We start from the raw sequence: 19984 nt of genomic DNA on the forward strand, positions 1-19984 counted from the left end.
ACAGTGTATTGTGAATGATAGGCAACATTAAGTTATATTCCCAGCTCAGCTCTCCACCTCCCCCACTTTTGTTGCTTTTTAAAAGTTTTTTATTATTGACAATCTCCATATTTATAGACAATAAACCATGATAATTCCCTCCCCCCACTTTCCCCTTCACAATTCCACTCTCCATCTTATCCTCTCCCTGTCTCAATCAGTCTCTCCTTCATTTTGATGGCATCACCTTTTCCTCCCGTTACACTGGTCACGTGCAGGTAGTGCCTGGCACGGCGAGGTCGCGGACATCCAGGCCACTTTGTGTCTGGAGGACTGCATCGTAAGGAGTCCTTCTTTAGGCTCTTATATTGTTCTCTTCCACAATGGACCCTGAACCTTGGAAGGTGTGATAGAGGCTCCTCTGTCATTTCTTCTCAGCACTATGTGCCTTTTGAGTCATCCCAGAGGTCACTGCCATCTGAGAAGAGAAGCTTCTCTAACCAAAAGTTAGAGTAGCCTTAATAGATGGGTATGAATCTTTTTTTTTTTTTTTTTTTTGAGGTAGGGTTTTGCTCTAGCCCAGGCTGACCTGAAACTCACTATGGACTCTCAGGCTGGCCTCAACTCACAGTAATCCTCCTACCTCTGTTTCCCTAGTGCTGGGATTAAAGGCGTGAGCCACCACGCCCGGCTTACCTCCCCCACTTGCAATGTCAAAGTTTTGTGCTGGAATCACAGATAAACAAGCACTTAGAATTGTGTTAAACATTTTTGCCAACTAAAATAATAATGTAAATATGTGAAAAATGTCAATGTAATAATGTATCTTCCTTTTCTCTCTTGGTAGACACTTTAAAATTCAGAAACACTTCGTTCTTGGCTCCGCCCCTGTCCCTCTTCACTAGACATCCTTCCTCCTCACCTAGCGGGGGCGTGGCCAGATGCTCTGCTGGGCTGTTCCCCCTGAACACACTTGCTGCTGCTGTATGTCTGTGAGTATGGGGACCGGCGGTGCCCAGCCGGGAATACCATTATAACGGAGCGCTAGGGGCCAGGAAATTCCCTAGGTTCGTGTCTAATTTTTTAAAAATTTTTTACTTATTTATTTATTTATTTGAGAGAGAGAAAGAGGGAGATGGGGGAGAGAGAGAGAATGGGCACACCAGGGCCTCCAGCCACTGCAAACGAACTCCAGATGCCCGTGCCCCCTTGTGCATCTGGCTAACGTGGGTCCTGGAGAATTGAACCGGGGTCCATTGGCTTTGCAGGCAAATGTCTTAACCGCTAAGCCATTTTTTTCGAGGTAGGGTCTCATTCAAGTCTAGGCTGACCTGGAATTCACTATGTAGTCTCAGGGTAGCCTCAAACTCGATCCTCCTACCTCTGCCTCCTGAATGCTGGGATTAAAGGCATGCGCCACCATGCCTGGCTTGTGTCTAATTTTAATGAAAGAATTGAATAAAACAAGACAGAAGGATAATTATTGCATATATTATATTTATTTAGGGAAGTACAGAACCAAGGAATGACACCCACTTGGCTTGAGAGCCCACATGGTGGGCCTGGGAAAACCGTAGGGAGGACAGAAAAGAAAGCACAAATTGCTGCTGCCCCGAGGCGAAGGCGGCATCTGGAAAGGCAGGGCTGGGGGCTCCCTCCGTCAGCCCAGCTGAGCCAAGTTGGGAAGTTCACCAGAGGCAGGAGGTTTGGGAGGCGGGCAGCGCAGACTGTGCCCTCGCAAATGTATTTATAACCTTATGGTGGTGGTGGGCCCTACCTTCCGGCTCAGGTGAGCTGAAGGACAGTTGATTGGTTAGGGCTGGGGCTGTCTCAGGAAGAGGCCAGCCAAGTTCTGGGGTCTAAGCTTGACCAACCACAAAGTTAGGATTAGATTGAATTCCTAGGAGAGACCTCCCTCCCAGGTTGTTTGTGGAAAAACAGATCTTGGGAAGAGATTAAAAAGTCAGAGTATCCTTTGATCTCTAGCAGGTGCAGACCTTCCTACCTTTATACTTTCAGGGGTCACCCCAACTGCTTAACTACTGCTACCTGAACCCCACCGCCCTTCCCCCCCACACCATCTTATTTGCTTCTCTCACCAACTGCATTTAGCTATTGAATTTAATTCATTAAATGATGTCTGACGGATGCTGGCTGTTTTCAAGGTTATGTGCTCAGACTGTTTGTCCCTTCCACCATATGAGGACAACTAGAGGTGCCCTCAAACAGAAGACCGGTCCTCACTAGACACCAAATCTTCTGGTGCCTTGATTGTGGGCTTCCCAGCCTTCAGAAGTATGAGGAATCACATTCTTTTGTTCATAAACCACCCAGCCGGTGGCATTTTGTTACAGCATCCTGTGCACACTAACACAAAATAGTAACCCTCTACCTTAAACAAGAACATGTGACAGTGTTCACCCACCCCTTTTCTCTGGGTGTGGGGGTTATTTCTGATGCTCAAATCGGTTATACTCCGGGGCATGGTGGCTCACACCTTTATTCCCAGCACTCAGGAGGCAGAGGTAGGATTGCCATGAATTGGGGGCCAATTTGAGACAAAAATAAAACAAAATAAAAAAAAAACCACATTATTGAGCCGGGTGTGGTGATACACACCTTTAATTTGGGAGGCTAAGGTAGGAGGATTGCCATGAGTTTGAGGCTAGCCTGAGACTACAGAGTGAATTCCAGGTCAGCCTGAGCTAGAGTGAGATCCTATCTGGAAAAACAAAACAAAACAAAATAATAATAATTGTTATACTAATAAAGGATCATATTGCTATGAATATTTTCCTTGGTTTCTCTCTTTATGATAATTTTCTATGCTGATAATGAGTTGAGAAAATTTGTTAATCTTTTTTGCAATGATTTTTTTTCATTATTTTTATTCTTAGAACATATTTTTTTTTTCTGGGGCTGGGAAGATGGCTCAGTGGTGGTTAAAGGCACTTGCTTGTAATGGCTGATGGCCTGAGTTCAATTCCCAGCCCGCCTACATAAGCCAGATTCAAAAACTGACGGAGGAGTCATGTTTATTTGCAGTGGAAAGAGCCCCTGGTGCACCTTCCCGCTCCTACACACACATATGCGCAAATAAATTTAAAAAAAATAGAAAAGAAACAGAAATGAAATATAATTTTTCTGTATTAGGTGTTTAAATTTTTACCCATGTAAAAGCTTGATTTTTAAAAAATGTTTAAAATTTTTTTTATTTATTCATTTATGGGAGAAAGAGAAAAGTATGGGCATACCACAGCCTTCTGCCACTGCAAATAAATTCCAGACACATGCACCACTTTGTGCATCAGGCTCTACGTGGGGAATCAAACCTGGGCAGTCAGACTTTGCAAGAAAGTTCTTTAACCGCTGAGCCATCTCTCCAGTCTTGTGTATTTGCTTTTCTGAGCCGGGGTCTCCCTATGTAGCTCAGGCTGGCCTTGAACTCGGAAGCCTCCCATCCAGCCGGTGGTCTTGTTTCTCATGGGGCTGTTTCGTCTGCATCTTTGATGCTTGAAGGCTTGCCACTTGTTTTTATCTTCTGCAGGTTCGTCAGCTTGCTGGGCCTCGCTCTCCCTGTGGCTGGGACTGTGTACACCGCGGCCAGGTGTTGGGGCCCGGGACTCAGGCACTATCCTGCCCGTGGGGCACCTTCCAGTCGTGGGAGTTTGCCTTGGAGCAGCTCAGAGAGCCTTGAGCAAGGAAGCAGGACCCCACGGCCAGCGTGCCCAGCTCATTTCTCCCCGCCAGGACCCCCACGCAGAGGAGAAAGTAGGCATTTTAACCAAACTGGGACCACTCCAGAGAGGTGACTTAGCTGAGCGTGTGCTGAATTCCAGCGGATGTGGGGGCTGTACCTCTGCTACTGACAATTCGGTCTTTGTTTACCATCAGCGTGTTCAGGCAAGGGCAGGGTGCTAAGAACGCTGCTTTCCTTCTTGGGTACAATTATCCAGTGTGTTCTTGTGCCCATCAAAGCCTGGGTCAGCTCAGAGCTCAGGGTTCACTGTAGCAGTTCTCTGAGGAACCATTCCATGACCACAACAGTGATTGCCACAGACACACACACACATTCATAGACCCTTCTGCTGCCACTAAGGTAAACGATTTGCATATTAGCTGAAGGGAGGAGAGCCAGTGTGCAAACAAGCCAATGAATATATCCAAGCCAGACAGTGAGAACGCAGCCCAGTGTCTGAATGTCTTTGATCTTTTTCTTTTCTTCCTCTCCTTTTTTTGTTTGGATTTTTCAAAATAAGATCTCACTCTAGCACAGGCTAACCTGGAATTCACTATGTAGTCTCAGGGTGGCCTCAAACTCACAGTGATTCTCCTACCTCTGCCTCCCAGGTGCTGGGATTAAAGGCGTGCACTACCACGCCCAGCTTCTTTTTTGTTTTTGTTTTTCTTAAAATTTATTTATTTATTAGAGACAGAAAGGGGGAGAGAAAGAGACAGAGAAGGAGAATGGGCACACCAGGGCCTCTAGCCACTGCAAACAAATTCCAGATGCATGTGCCACCATGTGCATCTGACTTATGTGGGACCTGGAGAATTAAATCTGGGTCCCTAGGCTTTGTAGGCATGTGCCTTAATCACTAAGCCATCTCTCCAGGCCTTTTTATTTATTATTTATTTATTTATTTATTTATTTATTTATTTTGAGGTTGGGTCTTATTCTAGACCAGGCTGCCCTCAAACTCACTGTGAACCTCCGCAATGTCCACCTTAGTGTACGGATTCCAGGGACCATTGTGCTGTGCTGTGTGTGAAAAATCAAGAATATTAACCTCATTCCCACTGTCTGCATGGAAGGGAGAAACAGGTTGATATTTGTCACATTGATCTATCATATCTTCTATCTACCTAGCATCTATCTTTTTTTTTTTTTAAAAGTTTTTAAGGTAGGTTTTCACTGTAGCCCAGACTGACCTGGAATTCACTATGCCATCTCAGACTGGCCTTGAACTCATGGTGATCCAGCAAGGAAAATGAGCAGACATGCTCCTATAAAGACAGAGGCGGTCCAAGAGGGCGCTGAGTAGGCACCCTTACTAACCCGGAAGCAGCTCCGCCCATCTGGTCACTTCCTGGGTGTCTGGCTGTGAGGGAAGTGTTGACTGCTCAGCTTCCTGGCCTGACTCAGTCGCTGTTGCCTACAGCATCTCCACAAGGCCCTAAGCGATAAAACCCACCGTGGTGCAGCTGTAAAAACTCCATCACATTTTAAGGACCACCATGGTGGTCTTGTCCACGTCGCAGAACCTCCGGGTGACTGCTCATGGTGTGTCTGCATACCCCTCTGTGCACCTGAACATCCTGTAGGCAGATCCAAGGTCTGCATAGTCCAGAGAGAACATTGTTCTTTTTTCTTTTCTTTTTTTTTTTTTTTAGTTTTTCGAGGTGGGGTTTTACTCTAGGCTGCCCTGGAGTTCACTGTGTAGACTCAGGGTGGCCTCGAAGTCACGGCAGTCCTCCTACCTCTGCCTCCCGAATTACAGATACGTGCCACCACGCCCAGCCAGAGATAACATTTTTTATCAATCCCTAGGTTGACCCACCTTGACCTTGGTCAATTGTTTGACCTCTGTGTGCCTCAACTTCCACATAGGGGCATAACTGGGACTTATTGAAAGAAGTAAATGAACCAGGCATGGTGCCACACGCCTTTAATCCCAGTACTCAGGAGGCAGAGGTAGGAGTTCGAGGCTACCCTGAGACTACACAGTGAATTCCAGGGCAGCCTGGGCTACAGTGAAACCTTATGTGGGGGGAAGCGTGGAGGGAGTAAATGAGATGGTGCTGTGGCAGTTTGAATGTGAATGTATGTCTCCCCCCACCCCCTTCCGCAGCCTCAGGGATTTTTGGTTAAGATTCCTACTTAAGCTCCCAGCAGTAAGCTGGAGGGTGTCACTGGGGGTGGATTTTTTGGTCCAGCGCTAGTAGGTGTGTGGAGAGAAGCAGTCTGAGCTCTGGCTCTTGGTTTTACCTGCTGTTTGGTGATGCCTCTCTGCTTGGATATAGGACTTGAGCCAGCGTCTTCCACCATTGATGGAACTGCCCCTGGATTCTGTCAGCCTGAAGTAAACCCTTTCCTCCCTTCAGCTGCTTCTGGTTGGGTGTTTGTCCAGCAACAAGAAAGAAAGTGCTACACTTTCTGTTGTCAAGCTACTGGGGGAGGAAAAGTGGGGCTGTGATTTGCCAAGACCTCTTGCTGAGTTTGCACTGACCCTGTAGACGGTGCAGCAAGGTCAGCTGGCTCCAGGCGTCTCACTGTCAGGGCAGTGAGCTGACAGGCATCATCATTTTCCATTGCTTTCAGCAGCTTTGGGCTGCACCACGGAGTCCTGAGCCCGGGACCCACCTCAGACTTACAACAGGCACACCTGAGTGGTTCTGGGCATCAGTCACGGGGCCCGTAGGTCCTCACCAGTGAGCTTTCCCTCTCATCCATCCCTCAGATCCCCAAGGCTTTGTTGCATTTACTTCTCGCCAAGGTCTCATGTGTTCTGTTGCCATAGCAATATATTTCTTTAAACATTGTCAGAGGTAAAATATAGTCCTGAGCATTTGGAAAAACAAATCAGTATGAAGAGACTACAAGGTTCATCAATTTTTCATCTCCTTTTGACATTTCCACAGCAAATCACATTAACCTAAGGTTGCCGTGTCATCGAGAAAGTCAGAACCAAATGGTGCATTTTGAATTCCTGGCTCTTCACCCTCCTGAGAACTGTTGTATTTGCTTAGAGTGGTTTCCTATTGAGTGAACCTGTCTGGCTATTAGGAAGAGAAAAATGCAAGCGTTGAGTATATGAGGGAGATTTCCTGAGGTAAATAGGGATGGATGTCAACCCCGTGGGAGTCAGGGCTCTCCCGCTGTGGTCTGATGCTTAAGCTGGGACTACAGGCGCTGCAGGGCGCTTGCACGCCGGGCGTGCCCAGTGGCGCTCACACGCTAGCATGTACCGGCCTGTCCTGCAGCGCTTGGAGTATTACTGATCACGGGGCTGGGGCCCCAGGGATGATGATGGCTTAGCAAGTTTGCGTTTCTTACAGATTTCTTAGTGACATTGAAGCTGCTGGTCTGGGGACCTTGACTTTGAGAACCAGTGATAATTTGCATTATTTAGTACAGCAGCCCTTCCCCACCATAATTTTTTAACTTTATTTATTTGTAAGACAGAGAGAGAGAAAAAGAATGGGCATACCAGGGCCTCTAGCCACTGCAAAGGAACTCCAGATGTATGTGTCACCTTGTCCTTCTGGCTTTCTGTGGGTCCTGGGGAATCCAACCTGGGTCATTAGGCTTTGCAGGCAAGCACCTTAAACACTGAGCCATCTTTCTAGACCTTCCCTCTGATTTACAATCTTTTGCCTTTATGAATGAGCAAAATGAGACTCAGAGAAGGCGTCTTCCCTATAGACACGTTATTTTCGGTTACATTGACTCAGGTCAATGTAAATTTAGATGGAAAGACTAAGAATGAAGTCCATTGAGCACTCGCTTGCCTAGGGTAGGCACCGAGCCAAATAGTGGATGCTATTCTAGAATCTTTACAGCCCTGACAAAAATTATGTCCATTCTGAACATGTGGCAAGGAGGCTAAAGAACTTGGCTGACCTTGGCTGAGTCCAGGTTCTGTGTCTCTTTCTATCAAAGGACCCTGAGGTGAAGTCAGGTGCTATCAGGTGCAGGAAACTGCTGATCATGGCATTGATGGCCGAAGTGCAGGGAGCATAATTTCTTTAAACACAAGGATGGGCACCGTGCCCGTGGCAGGCATATCATCACAGGGAAAACTTGCATTGGCCGCTGGAATGTCAGTAAGGGAATTAAAGTTAAGAAACAGGTTCAAATAGCCAGTGCTTAATTTCAAGCCAGACCTCATTTGTGAATCCTCTTCAATTCTACAAGGACATATTGGTATCCACAGGGTTTAAGCTCTGTCTAGCAAGGGGGCTGAGGGTAGGGGATGGGGGTGGGGCTTGAACTTGGTGAATCCTGCTCAGTATTCCAGCCATGTGATTGGCTCTCAGGAGAGGTCAGGTTAAATAAAAGCAAAGGAAGGGCTGGAGAGATGGCTCAGTGGTCAGCATGCTTCCCTGCAAAGCCCAATGACCCTGGTTTGATTCCTCAGTACTCCTGTAAAGACAAATGTACAAAATGGCATCTGCATCTGGAGTCCATTTGCAGCTAGAGGCCCTGGTGTGCCAATTCTCTCTCTCTCCCTCTCTCTCTTTCGGTCTCTCTTATCCCTGTCACTCTCTGCTTGCAAATTAAAATAAATAATTTAAATAAGTAAGAGGCCTACTGTGATGGGTGTGGTGACTCACACTTGTGATCCCAGGGCCAGCCTGGGCTACATAGTGAGCACCAGCCAGCCAGTGCTACATGGCAAGACCCCGTCTCAAAAACCTCCAAGGGGTTAGGGGAGATAGCTTGTGGTTTAAAGGTGCTTGCTTGCAAGCCTGTTCACGCGAGTTTGATTCCCTAGCACCCACATAAAGCCAGAAGCAAAGCGGCGCACTCATCTATAATCCCCCCATGTCTACAGCAAGAGGAGATGGAGCCAAGAGGCTGGAACATGCATCCACAACAAAACAGTGAGAGCGAGGACAAACACCGGGGTTGTTCTCAGACCCCCTCCCCACACACAGACCCCATCGCACATGCGCACCCGTATACAACACAAATAAGTACAGACTAAAAACACGTTCCTCCCCCGAAGAACAGCAACTTCAAACCAGGATACAAATGAAGGCAAGATTACCCACTCTTAGCGTGGTGGGACGTAAACCACTGCCAATACTGTGGGCCAGTCTCTGTTTATAAGCGCTTGTTACGCATGACAGTCCTGGGATTACACAATCTACACTGACCTGACCCCTCTGTTTGCAGATGTGGAAACTTGGGTCCAGAGCAGTTAATCTCCTTCCCAGAGGTCACAGTGCTAGTCAATGACCTTGAGATGCAGAGCTAAGGGCAGTACCCTAAGCCGCTGCACCAACTTCCGCCTGTTCTCAGGCGCCTGCATGTGACCCATGTTGGGGAAGTTAGGAGGAAGCAGGTGTCCTTGGGAGAACACCGGGATGTCAGTTCAAGTGAAATGCTGGTTCTTTGGATCTCCCCATGCCCCGCTGATGACTTTTTTCCCTCTTTCTCTTTTTTTTTTTTTAAATTTTTTTATTTATTTGAGAGCGACAGACACAGAGAGAAAGACAGATAGAGGGAGAGAGAGAGAATGGGTGCGCCAGGGCTTCCAGCCTCTGCAAACGAACTCCAGACGCATGCGCCCCCTTGTGCATCTGGCTAACGTGGGACCTGGGGAACCGAGCCTCGAACTGGGGTCCTTAGGCTTCACAGGTGAAAGGCCCAAGAGGGGACCCCCTGCGGGGGTTTTTTCCTACACAGGCAAGCGCTTAACTGCTAAGCCATCTCTCCAGCCCCCTCTTTCTCTTTTTAAAAAAGTTTTAAAATTTTATTTATTTATTTATTTGAGAGAGAGAGACTGGGCACGCAAGGGCCTCCAGCCTCTGCAAAGGAACTCCAATGCCTGCGCCCCCTTGTATATCTGGCTTATGTGGGTCTTGGGGAATCGAACCTGGCTTTGCAGGCAAACATCTTAACCACTAAGCCATTTCTCTAGCCCCCCACCCCCACCCCTGCCTTTTGTGTGTGGTTTTCAAGGTAGGGCCTTGCTTTAGCCCAGGCTGACCTAGAGTTAGCCTCAGGCTGGCCTCGAACTCATGGCAATCCTCCTACCTCTGCCTCCTGAGTGTTGGGATTAAAAACGTGCGCCACCACGCCCAGCTCTCTTGTTCTTATCTTGAAAGCAGGTCTACCTGTGGCCAGGGGCTGGCTTCCCTGTGGCCAGAGCTTGGCTGTTGCATAGTGTGGGGCATCTTGGAGCTAGCGCTTTGGGCCACTTCAAGTTCTATGTGTGTTTGGGCTCGTGCCAGGGGTGGTGTGTGGAGGGCCTGGCTTTCAGGGCTGATGATGACAGCTCTGCACTTGCTCAGGGTTTCTAGGAGCCGTGGACCACGCTCTCCAGTGCTTTTCCTGGCAGAAGAATGTGCCAGCCCTCTGGACCACAAAGCTAAGGGGAGACATCTGCCCTGCATTGAACGGCATCCGGGTCCTGAGCCTCCTCTGGATCGTCTCGGGACACACCAGCCAGATGACCGCGTGGCTGTCCCTGGGTGCGGCGAGCTGATGCCCCCCCCCCCCGAGCCTTGGGAGGAGAGACCCGTCCGTGTGGGATGGTGGAGGGCCGAGGGAGGGAGGCTGGCAGCTGCCCCAGCCTGCCTTGGGTTCTGGAGACACTCTGTGACCTCCCACCGGGAGTTCCCAGGTTCCCACGCAGTGTTTTCTCGAACCCTCCCAGGTACACAGGAGCGCGGTGTCTCCTGGCTGTTGTCTGCCTGTTGTCAGGGCTGGGCTGTGCTGCTGACTAAGGAATCCCGAAAATAGCTTTTTTCTTTTTTTCTCCTACATGAAAAGCAGTCAAGGTAGAAACACTGTGGCGCATCAGCAGGGCAGGGAAGTCACTATTTCTCATCTTTCCTGCTGCCATGCCTGGGAAGCCATGCAATAGCTCAACCACCAGACTCCCTCTTCACGGCGCCAAGCGCCCGAATTCGAACCCCAGCAGCTCAGCTCCTCCCAGGCCTTGGGCCTGACTCAGTCAGCGCACAGCAGAGCGCAGGGCTTTGGTCGGGGCTTTGGTCACCACCCTTCTTCCTGCTGTCAGCTCACGGTTAAGCGACTCTTACAGGCCTCCAGTGCCTCTGAAGCTGAGCTCCTCCTGCTTTTTTCTTTTTTTTTTTTTAATGAAAAGAGAAAGAAATCCCATTATTTTCTGGCACTAAACCATTTTTTTTTAAATTTTTTTAAATTTATTTATTTGAGAGCGACAGACACAGAGAGAAAGACAGGTAGAGGGAGAGAGAGAGAATGGGCGCGCCAGGGCTTCCAGCCTCTGCAAACGAACTCCAGACGCGTGCACCCCCTTGTACATCTGGCTAACGTGGGACCTGGGGAACTGAGCCTTGAACCGGGGTCCTTAGGCTTCACAGGCAAGCGCTTAACCACTAAGCCATCTCTCCAGCCCCTAAACCATTTTTTGAATTTAAAATTTCAAGTTAGGGTCTCACTCTAGTCCAAGCTGATCTGGAATTCACTATACAGACTCAGGCTGTCCTTGAACTCATAGTAATCCTTCTACCTCTAAGTGCTGGGATTAAAGGCATGTGCCACCATGTCTAGCAGAGAGACAGAAAGAGAGAGAAGGGCTGCACCAGCCTCTAGCTACTGCATACAAAGTCCACATACAGGCGCCACTTTGTACCACCTGGCTTTACGTGGGTCCTGGGGAATCAGCCTCAGGTTGTTAGGCTTTGTGGGCAAGCGCCTTAACTGCTGAGCCATCTCTCCTGCCCTCATTTGTTTCCTTTCATGTTCGTTGCAGACAATGCACTTGAATGGAGAGCCAGAGTGCCCTACAACCCTCTCTACCTCTACTCCCGGAGCGGCCCCTTCTATCTCGGAGTGGACACATTTTTCCTGATCAGGTTGAAATGTGCTGTCCCCTGCTGTGCTTGGTGTGAGATGTGTGGGGGTGAAGGGGCTGTCTAGACAGGATGATGTCATGGGGTGCTCTTCTCAGTGTCTTCAGTTTATTTAATGACTCTAGGATGACTCTAAGTTATGGGCCTTTTATAAAAGTTGATATTCTTTGTCAAAAGTATTCATTTCCATGGTCATCACGTTCCCACCACAAGGCCCATTGCTCAGGAGTATGGGAGAAGTGACTGCACTAGTGACTTTCTCATTACTGTGACAAGATTCTTGCCAAAACCAATTTGAGGAAGGGCTTGTTTTGGCTTCCAGTTTGAGGGCTGCAACCCTTCACGGTGGGGCGGGCATGGCGGTAGCGTGTGAGGCAGCTGGTCACATTGCATCTGCAGAGGACGTCGGGCACCTTCCTCAACTGCTCTTCACCTCACTGTGGAGGCCGAATTTTCACTGAACTAGAGTCCACTGGTTTGGGAAGACGAGCCGCACAGCAGGCCCCGAGGGCCCTCCTGTGTCTGCCTAGGATTACGGACATGCACCACTGCACCCCGCATTTCACGTGGGTGCTGGAGGTCTAAACCCACCTTATGTTGGCACAGACTCAAACTCAGGGTCTCTGAGGCTCACTGCCAGCTAGTCTAGTCTGCTTGGTGAGTTCCAGGCTAACAAGAGACCCCCTCCCAAAAAAAGGCAGTTGGTGTTTCTGAGGAATAATGACATCCAAGGTTGTTCTCTGGCCTCCACACACCTAGGCACCTACAAACACACACACACACACACACACTCACACACACACACACTCACACACACACACACTCACACACACACACACACAGAATAGAAGTTGAATATACCTACTCAGAAAATCTAAAATTCAAACAACTACAAAATCTGAAAGCTGTTATGTGCTAACATGAGACATACTGAGGTGTGTGTGTGAGGGGAGGGGACGATGTGCCAGGGTGAGTTGCAGCTGCAAACAAACTGCAAATACATGCGCCACATGCCCAGGCTAACAGGCACCTTTAACTGCTAAGCCATTTCCTTGTCCTGAAAACTACCCTTGGGTACAACCAGGAGTCAGGTTTCCTGGTTATATTAAGAACAGCTAGTGCACAGCTGTTTGCAGTCCTTTCCTGCCTCTCGCCTGTCTTCCCACCTTCACCACACGGTTTCTTCCTACCAGCCCCTTCAAGACCTGGGGACTCAGCCCTTGTTTTAAGTTCTCTGGTTCGCAGCTTGTTTCCTGCCCCCCTTCTTGGTGCCCCCTGCTCATGAACTTGATGACTGAGTGGGGCATGCCCACACACAGAGACACAGGCTCTGCCTAGCAACGGGCTGGCAGAGGCAAGCACGGCCTGGATTTATGCTGTCTTGAAATGGAGAGGAGCCAGGATTGCAATTGACTACCCTACTTTCACCTCTCAGCGGCTCTCATTTAGACGTCTCTATAAATTTGGTTCCCACTATTATGAGTCCAGCTTGTTGCTTTTCAAAGGCAAATCTAAGAGGCAAAGAACAAAGACATCCCCTAACTCACCAGGATCACTTCCAAGTCCTGCTCGGCACACACAGCCTGTTTGCGACAGGAACTCCATTTGCTTCTTAGGGAATGTCCCACACCGGTCACTGGGGTAACCGTCAAAGGACCGAGAAACTCACCAACATGCTTGCCATGGAATTACAGCTCAAAGGCCAAACCATCTGGATCATGTTTCCTCAGGAGGTTCTGGTTAAGCATTCTATGGTCAGGGGCTGAAGTGATGGCTCCGCACAGTTAATGGTGCTTGCTTATACAGCCTGATGCCCTAGGTTTGATTCCCCAGTACCCATGTAAAGCCAGACATAGCGTGTGGCACATACATCTCGAGTTGGGTTGCAGGAGGCTCTAGTGTGCCCATACCCTCTGTCAGTCAGTCTGTCGCTCTTCCCCCTAAAATCAACTTTGTTTTTCGAGGCAGGGTCTCACTCTAGTCAGGCTAACCTGGAATTCACTATGTAGTCTCAGGGTGGCCTTGAACTCACAGTGACCCTCCTACCGCTGCCTTGCAAGTGCTGGGATTAAAAGCATGTGCCACCACATCCAGCAATAAATACTTTTTAAAAAATAATTCTGTGATTTTCCTGTAATCTCAGCAATTGGGGGAGCTGTCAAGAGGATCAGGAATCATCTATATCATGAGTTTGAAGCCAGCCTGGGCTATGTGAAGCCCTGGCTCAAAAGCAGACCAGCAAATGAAAAAGGAATTTTGGGATCCTGGACGACTTGCTTAATAGTCTCAATGTCCTTGTAAGGAGACAGGAATGATCACACCTCTCCCCTTACCTAGTAGGACGGTTTCTTCATCTGTTTGGTCATTTACTAAACAAATGTTTATTAAGAAGTAGTGTTGTATGATTGGAGAACTAAAGCCAGCTTAAAAAAATTATTGATTGATTGATTTACAAGGGGGGAGAAGGAGAGAGAGAGAGAGAAAGAGAGAGAGAGAGAGAGAGAGAGAGAGAACACACATTAGGGTCTGTTGCTACTGTAATTGAACTCCAGATGTATGCACTAGTTTCTGCATCTGGCTTTATGTGGGTACTGGGGAATCAAACCCAGGCTAGCAGGCTTTGCAAGCAAGTGCCTTTAACTGCTGAGCCATCTCCTCAGCCCCTGAAACAATCTTATTGGCGAAAGCCCTTAGAAGATCATGGGGTACTATAGAAATGGAAATCCTTGATGCTATTGCATTAAAAGGCCAACCTGGCAGCTCTGAGCGTTGTTGGACAAATATCCCTGGCTCCCCATCCTCCAACACTCCATCTCTGGCTGCATTGAGGCAGGATGGGCCACCTTGCTAGTTCTGACCAACAAGTGGTACCCCGTACTGCCTGGCACTAAGCGCTTTAAGCCCTGTGTTGACAGGTTCGCACACGCCACTTTAGGGTAGAGCATTGAACTGTTACACGAGGATCCTTCAATACTCACTTGTCCCCTGATGTGGTCGTTTGAGAACGTCCACATGGTGTCCACTCCATTAGTCCATAGCGAGAAAGACACTAAATCCTAGGCAGCAGGCCATGAATATGTATGAGAAAAACAAAACCCAAATGGAAACAAACCCCTAAAGATCGATGCTTCCAGACACGCAGGTGCATTGTCACTGTAGCAACATGTAGCCTGTCCTGACGGGAACAACCAAACCAACAAACTGTGAGCTGCCCTGGTGGTTAACTGCTGGTTGTCGGCTTGACAGGATTCAGAATCACCACAGAAGCAAAGCTCTGGACATGTCTCTTTTCTAGATTAGGTTAGCTGAAGTGGAGGTCTCATGGTAAGTGTGGGTGGCACCAAGCCATGATCCAGGTACCTGGACTGCGTAATAAGGAGGAAGCTGGCTGAGTGTGGTGGTTTGAGTTAGGTATCCGCATAAGCTTATGTGATCCGAGTGCCTTGTCCCCTAGGCTGGGTGGCAGAACCTTGTTAGAGGAGGGTGTGATAGCCAGTGCCCCCTGCCAGAATTTGGCAGAGGTGATGCCCAGTGTCTGCTCATGCCATCCTTTACCCTGACATCATAGACTTTCCCCCTCAAGGCTGTAAGCCAAGATAAACCCTTTCCTCCCCCAAGCTGCTTTTGGTTGGGTGCTTTGTCCCTGTAATGAGAAGGTCACTGCAACAGGGAGCAAGGCAGCCTTCACCACTCCGCTTCCTGCTGATCTGACTGTGATCACTTCTTGCCACCACGCCCTCCCTGGAACTGAAGGCTGTCATGAGCCCTGTTTCCCTCAAACTGATTGCTGGCAGGGGTTTTGTCATAGCAGCAGGAAGGGAACTGACACACCATGTCACTGCTGACTAACTCCCATGTCTGGTCTTCTCTGTCTTAGTGGTTGGTTGGGTGCAAGGTCGTTTCTAAAGATGTGCCAGAACCAGGACCAAGAAATGACCCCTACAGTCATACTCAGATATTTTCTCAATCGTCTTATAAGGTAGGTTTGTTTACATACTCTCAGGGCACCATTGCTATGAAATCACTGACTATTCTCTCAATTTTAGCCTTCTTTTGAAAAATTTCACAAGCAACAATAAATGGAATTTCTTTTTCTATTTTTTTTTTTTCTTTTGGCTTTTCAAAGTAGGTTCTTGCTCTAGCCCAGGCTGGCCTGGAATTCACTACTTTGTCTTAGGGTGGCCTCGAACTCACAGTGATCCTCCTAGCTCTGCTTCCTCCTGAGTGCTGGGATTAAAGGTGTCTGCCACCATGCCCGGCTGGAAATTTTCTTTCTTAAATGTGGCTGGTTTAAAACAGTTCAATTCTATTAGGCAAAAGCTGTGAAAATTAGTATCTTCTACCAGCAAACATATCCTCAGGTGAAGGGAAGCAGAGTTTGACAAATATCTTGTGAATTTCCATGGGATTTGTACAGCTCCAGGAGAATCCATACGGCTGTAAATTAGCAGACAGTGGATCCTGTGAGCCAGGGTAAAAATGCTCATGATAAAGCCGGGCGTGGTGGCACATGCCTTTAATCCCAGCACTCGGGAGGCAGAGATAGGAGGATTGCTGTGAGTTCTAGGCCACCCTGAGACTCCATAGTGAATTCCAGGTCAGCCTGGGCTAGAGTGAGACCCTACCTTGAAAAACCAAAAAAAAAAAGCTTATGATAAAAACAAAATAAGGCACACAGAGAAGAGGTGTGGATGGAAGCTTGGGACAGGGAGAGGAAGGAAGTGACAGTCCCTCTTGTTAAGGAAGATGGAACCAGCAATGGCTGAGGGACAGTGGGGTCATGAGGTGGCTAGACTAAAGGGAGAAAAGACATTTCAGCTCTTGCTGTCCAGCCTTTCTGCTTAAAGGCTTCCTCAGCCTTGGTGGGGGCCCAGCTGGGATTAACCTTCCGTACTACTGCTCTAACCCATCTCAGAGCACCACAGGGTCACAAAAGACCTAAGACAGTCCCGGGAGAGGTAAACTGGAATGGGCAACAGGTGACACTTGAGCGCTTCTGCGGACTTGTGTCCCGCTCAGCCACACACACACACATACACAAATAAAAAATTCAAACAATTATATGGGCTGGAGAGATGGCTTAGCAGTTAAGGCACTTGTCTGCAATGCCTAAGGACCCAGGTGTGATTCCCCAGGACGCACATAAGCCAGATCCACAAGGTGGTACAGGCGTCTGGAGTTTATTTGCAGTGGATGGAGGCCCTGATCCACCCATTCTCTTTTTTTTTCTCTCTTTCTCTCCCTCCCTCTCTATGCCTATAACACATAAATAAAAATAAGTAAAAAGTTTAAAGATTATGTGTGTGTACACACATAAATAATAATTTTTTTTTTTTTTGGTTTTTTGAGGTAGGGTCTCACTCTGGTCCAGGCTGACCTGGAATTAACTCTGTAGTCTCAGGGTGGCCTTGAACTCACGTCGATCCACCTACCTCTGCCTCCCAAGTGCTGGGATTAAAGGCGTGCACCACCACGCCCGGCTATAAATAATAATTTTAAAAATTATGTATATGTATACACATACATGATATATGTTATTATATATATGTATAATTTGTGTATTTAGGTGGATGTTTGTAGTGTAAATCCCTACATTTGGAGTTGGTGTACTTAATTTTTCAATGGAAATCTTACCAATTTACCAACCATCCCACCCACCAGGCATAAGGATATCTGCTTCTCATACATCCATGACACAGGCTAGAATCCCACTTATTTATTTACTTTCAAGCAAACAAAAAGAGACGGAAAGAGAGAGAAGGAAAGAAAGGCCAGGATCTCTTGCAACTGCAAACAAACTTCAGATGCACATGCCACCTTGGGCATCTGGTTTTATGTGGGTACTGGGGAATCAAATTGGGGCCAACAGGCTTTGTAAGCAGGTACTTTTAACACGGAGCCGTCCTTCCAGCTCCCAAATAGCCATCTTTCTATCTTTGCAGTACCCTGAGCATCACAGGGTAGATGCTGGGCCATGACCCCGGAGCCGTGATGCTCAAAGGTTTCAGTGTGAGGGGCAGGTGGCTGCTCACCACTGCCATCAGCTTTGGCACATCCCCTCCCCCACCCACCACGTGCCCATCGCGGGGGGTGGTGTGGCACCCAGCGAAGTCACCTGCGTGTGGCCCTCTCCTGCCAGGTTGCAGCCTCTCCACCTGTACTCTGTGTGCTTGCTGGTTGGCATGTTCTCTCTTGTGCCCTGGGGACCAGTTTGGGAAGTGCCCAGAATCCACTACGACAACTGCCTGCGAGCCTGGTGGACGAACGTGCTGCTGCTGAACAACTTCGTGTCTGTTCGCCACGCGGTGAGCTGCTCTGCAAGGGCACATGGGGGTGCACGGGCCTCTTGATCACACAGTCTGGTGCATCTTCCCAGGGCCCAGAATCCCATCTCCATAGGGGTGCAGGATGCCAGCTGATACAAGGGACCCCTCTGTGAAAAGTAGAGAAAGCGGGTACAGTGGTGATAGTGAGGGGTGACTGGATAGTTCCCAAGACAGCTGCTTCTGTTCCTCTGTGGCTCCTGAGCCACACTCCATGTCGCCCTGTGGGGAGGGACACTTTGGTCGCCTGTGCATACCACCTATCACCCAGCATCCCCACCATGGTGACATCTGCTCAATTTCAAACCAGACCTGATGGCGCTGGTTCAAGAGTTCGGAGATGTTTGCAGAAGCCCCAAGTCCTCGCAGTGAACGTGGGTGGAGAGTGAAGTGGCTGTCACTCAATGTCACCAACTCCTCCTAATGTCTTGAAAATGGGTTGCCAAGTTGGCAGGTCCCTCATTCCTGCCCATCACCACTCACTCAGCAGACGGCTGAAGCCCAGCAGCTTTGACGGGCCGCTGCCCTTGCTCACTGGCTGCAGCCCAGGGCCTGTTTGTGTCAGGGTCCCAGGTCAGAGATGGGCTGTATTCTTTGATGCACACTAGCCAGGGCCATGTATGGAACTTAGTGTCAAGGACAGGAGACAGGTGCCTCTTTGAGGTGGAGCCCACCTTAGATCTTTGGTACAGAAGTGTGAGAGCCCCCGGGCCTGATCACGCACACTTTCCCTCCTGCAAGCATGTCTCCAGCTGTGGACAAAGGTCCCCTGCTATTGAGGAAACCTAGAGCTCCTAAGGGACAGGAGAATGCCTCTAGGAATCTCCTCACCCGGGAGAAAGCCTGACAGCAATGGCTTCATGTAGAGTGAGGGCAGACTTTGAGTAGGCCCATGTAGCCTTGGCTAGACGAGCCCATGCTGGTCCCGCTGGGGTTTCTACCAAAATGAGTCTGAGCCAAGCTTGCGTCCTGAGGAACACATCCTGGCCACCTGGAGCTGCAAATGGTGTCCAGGAAGGGAAAGAAGCATGAGTCCCAACCACATCCAAATAACCAATAACCGTTAAATCCTGCATTCCTGAGATATGACGGGCTTCCGTTCCCATGACTGTCCTAGAGACATAATTGATGTGTTTTTTTTTTTGGGGGGGGGTTCCATTCTGGCTTAGGCTGACCTGAAATTCACTATGTGGTCTCAGGGTGGCCTCAAACTCATGGCAATCTTCCCATCTCTGCCTCCCCAAGTACTAGGATTAAAGGCATATGCACCTCCGGATAAATGGTTGCTTTTTATTTTATTTTATTTTTTAAATTTTTACTTATTTTTATTTGAGAGTGAGAGAGGGAAAGAGGCAGACACCCCCTCTCCACACACACACAAAATGGGTGCTCCAGGGCCTCTAGCCACTGCAAATGAACTCCAGATGCGTGTGCCACCTCGTGCATCTGGCTTCCATGGGCCCTGGGAAATCAAACTGAGATCCTTTGGCTTTGCAGATAAATGCCTTAACTGATAAGCCATCTCTTCAGCCCTTTATTTTAATTTTTTATTTATTTACTATTTTGAGAGCAGAGATACATGATAGATGATTGATAAATAGAGACAGACAGACAGACACAGAGAGCGAATGGGTGTGTCAGGCTTCCAGCCATTGCAAATGAACTTCAGATGCATGTGCCACCTTGTGCATCTGACTTACATGGGTCCTGGGGAATCAAACTGAGGTCCTTTGGCTTTGCAGGCAAGCACCTTAACTGCTGAGCCATTTCCCCAGCCCTGGTTGCGTTTTACATTTATTTTGTCTTGAGACAAGGTGTCACCTTCCAGGCTAGCTCTGATCTCCCCGTGGAGCTGCTGATGACCTTGAACTTCTGATCCTCCCACCTTCGCCTAAGTGCTCAGGCTACACACTGGACCAACACGGTCAGTCTGTGCAGAGCTGGGGGTTGAGCCAAGAGCTTCCTGCGTGCTAGGCAGGTGCTCTGCCCTCGTGGCTGCATCCCCTGCTTCTGTACTGTTATTTCATTCATTCATTTATTTTGGCTTTTCGTGGTAGGGTCTCACTATGGTCCAGGCTGACCTGGAGTTCACTATGTCGTCTCAGTATGGC

General features: G+C 48.6%; 1 protein-coding gene across 8 annotated transcripts in view; it reads left to right on the forward strand.

Annotated features, from left to right (window-relative positions):
- The window catches only part of LOC101597096 (O-acyltransferase like protein-like), a 67780-nt gene that overhangs the window by 23165 nt on the left and 24631 nt on the right, over nucleotides 1-19984 (forward strand). For all 8 annotated transcript variants that reach the window (XM_045134647.1, XM_045134652.1, XM_045134648.1 and 5 more), the window contains 6 exons: nucleotides 827-971; nucleotides 3527-3750; nucleotides 10003-10182; nucleotides 11451-11553; nucleotides 15428-15529; nucleotides 17690-17855. In XM_045134647.1, the coding sequence (XP_044990582.1) occupies nucleotides 827-971; nucleotides 3527-3750; nucleotides 10003-10182; nucleotides 11451-11553; nucleotides 15428-15529; nucleotides 17690-17855 (920 nt within the window). The remainder of the gene's footprint in view (nucleotides 1-826; nucleotides 972-3526; nucleotides 3751-10002; nucleotides 10183-11450; nucleotides 11554-15427; nucleotides 15530-17689; nucleotides 17856-19984) is intronic.

Source organism: Jaculus jaculus, chromosome 15 (assembly GCF_020740685.1).
Source record: "Jaculus jaculus isolate mJacJac1 chromosome 15, mJacJac1.mat.Y.cur, whole genome shotgun sequence".
NCBI lineage: Eukaryota > Metazoa > Chordata > Mammalia > Rodentia > Dipodidae > Jaculus > Jaculus jaculus.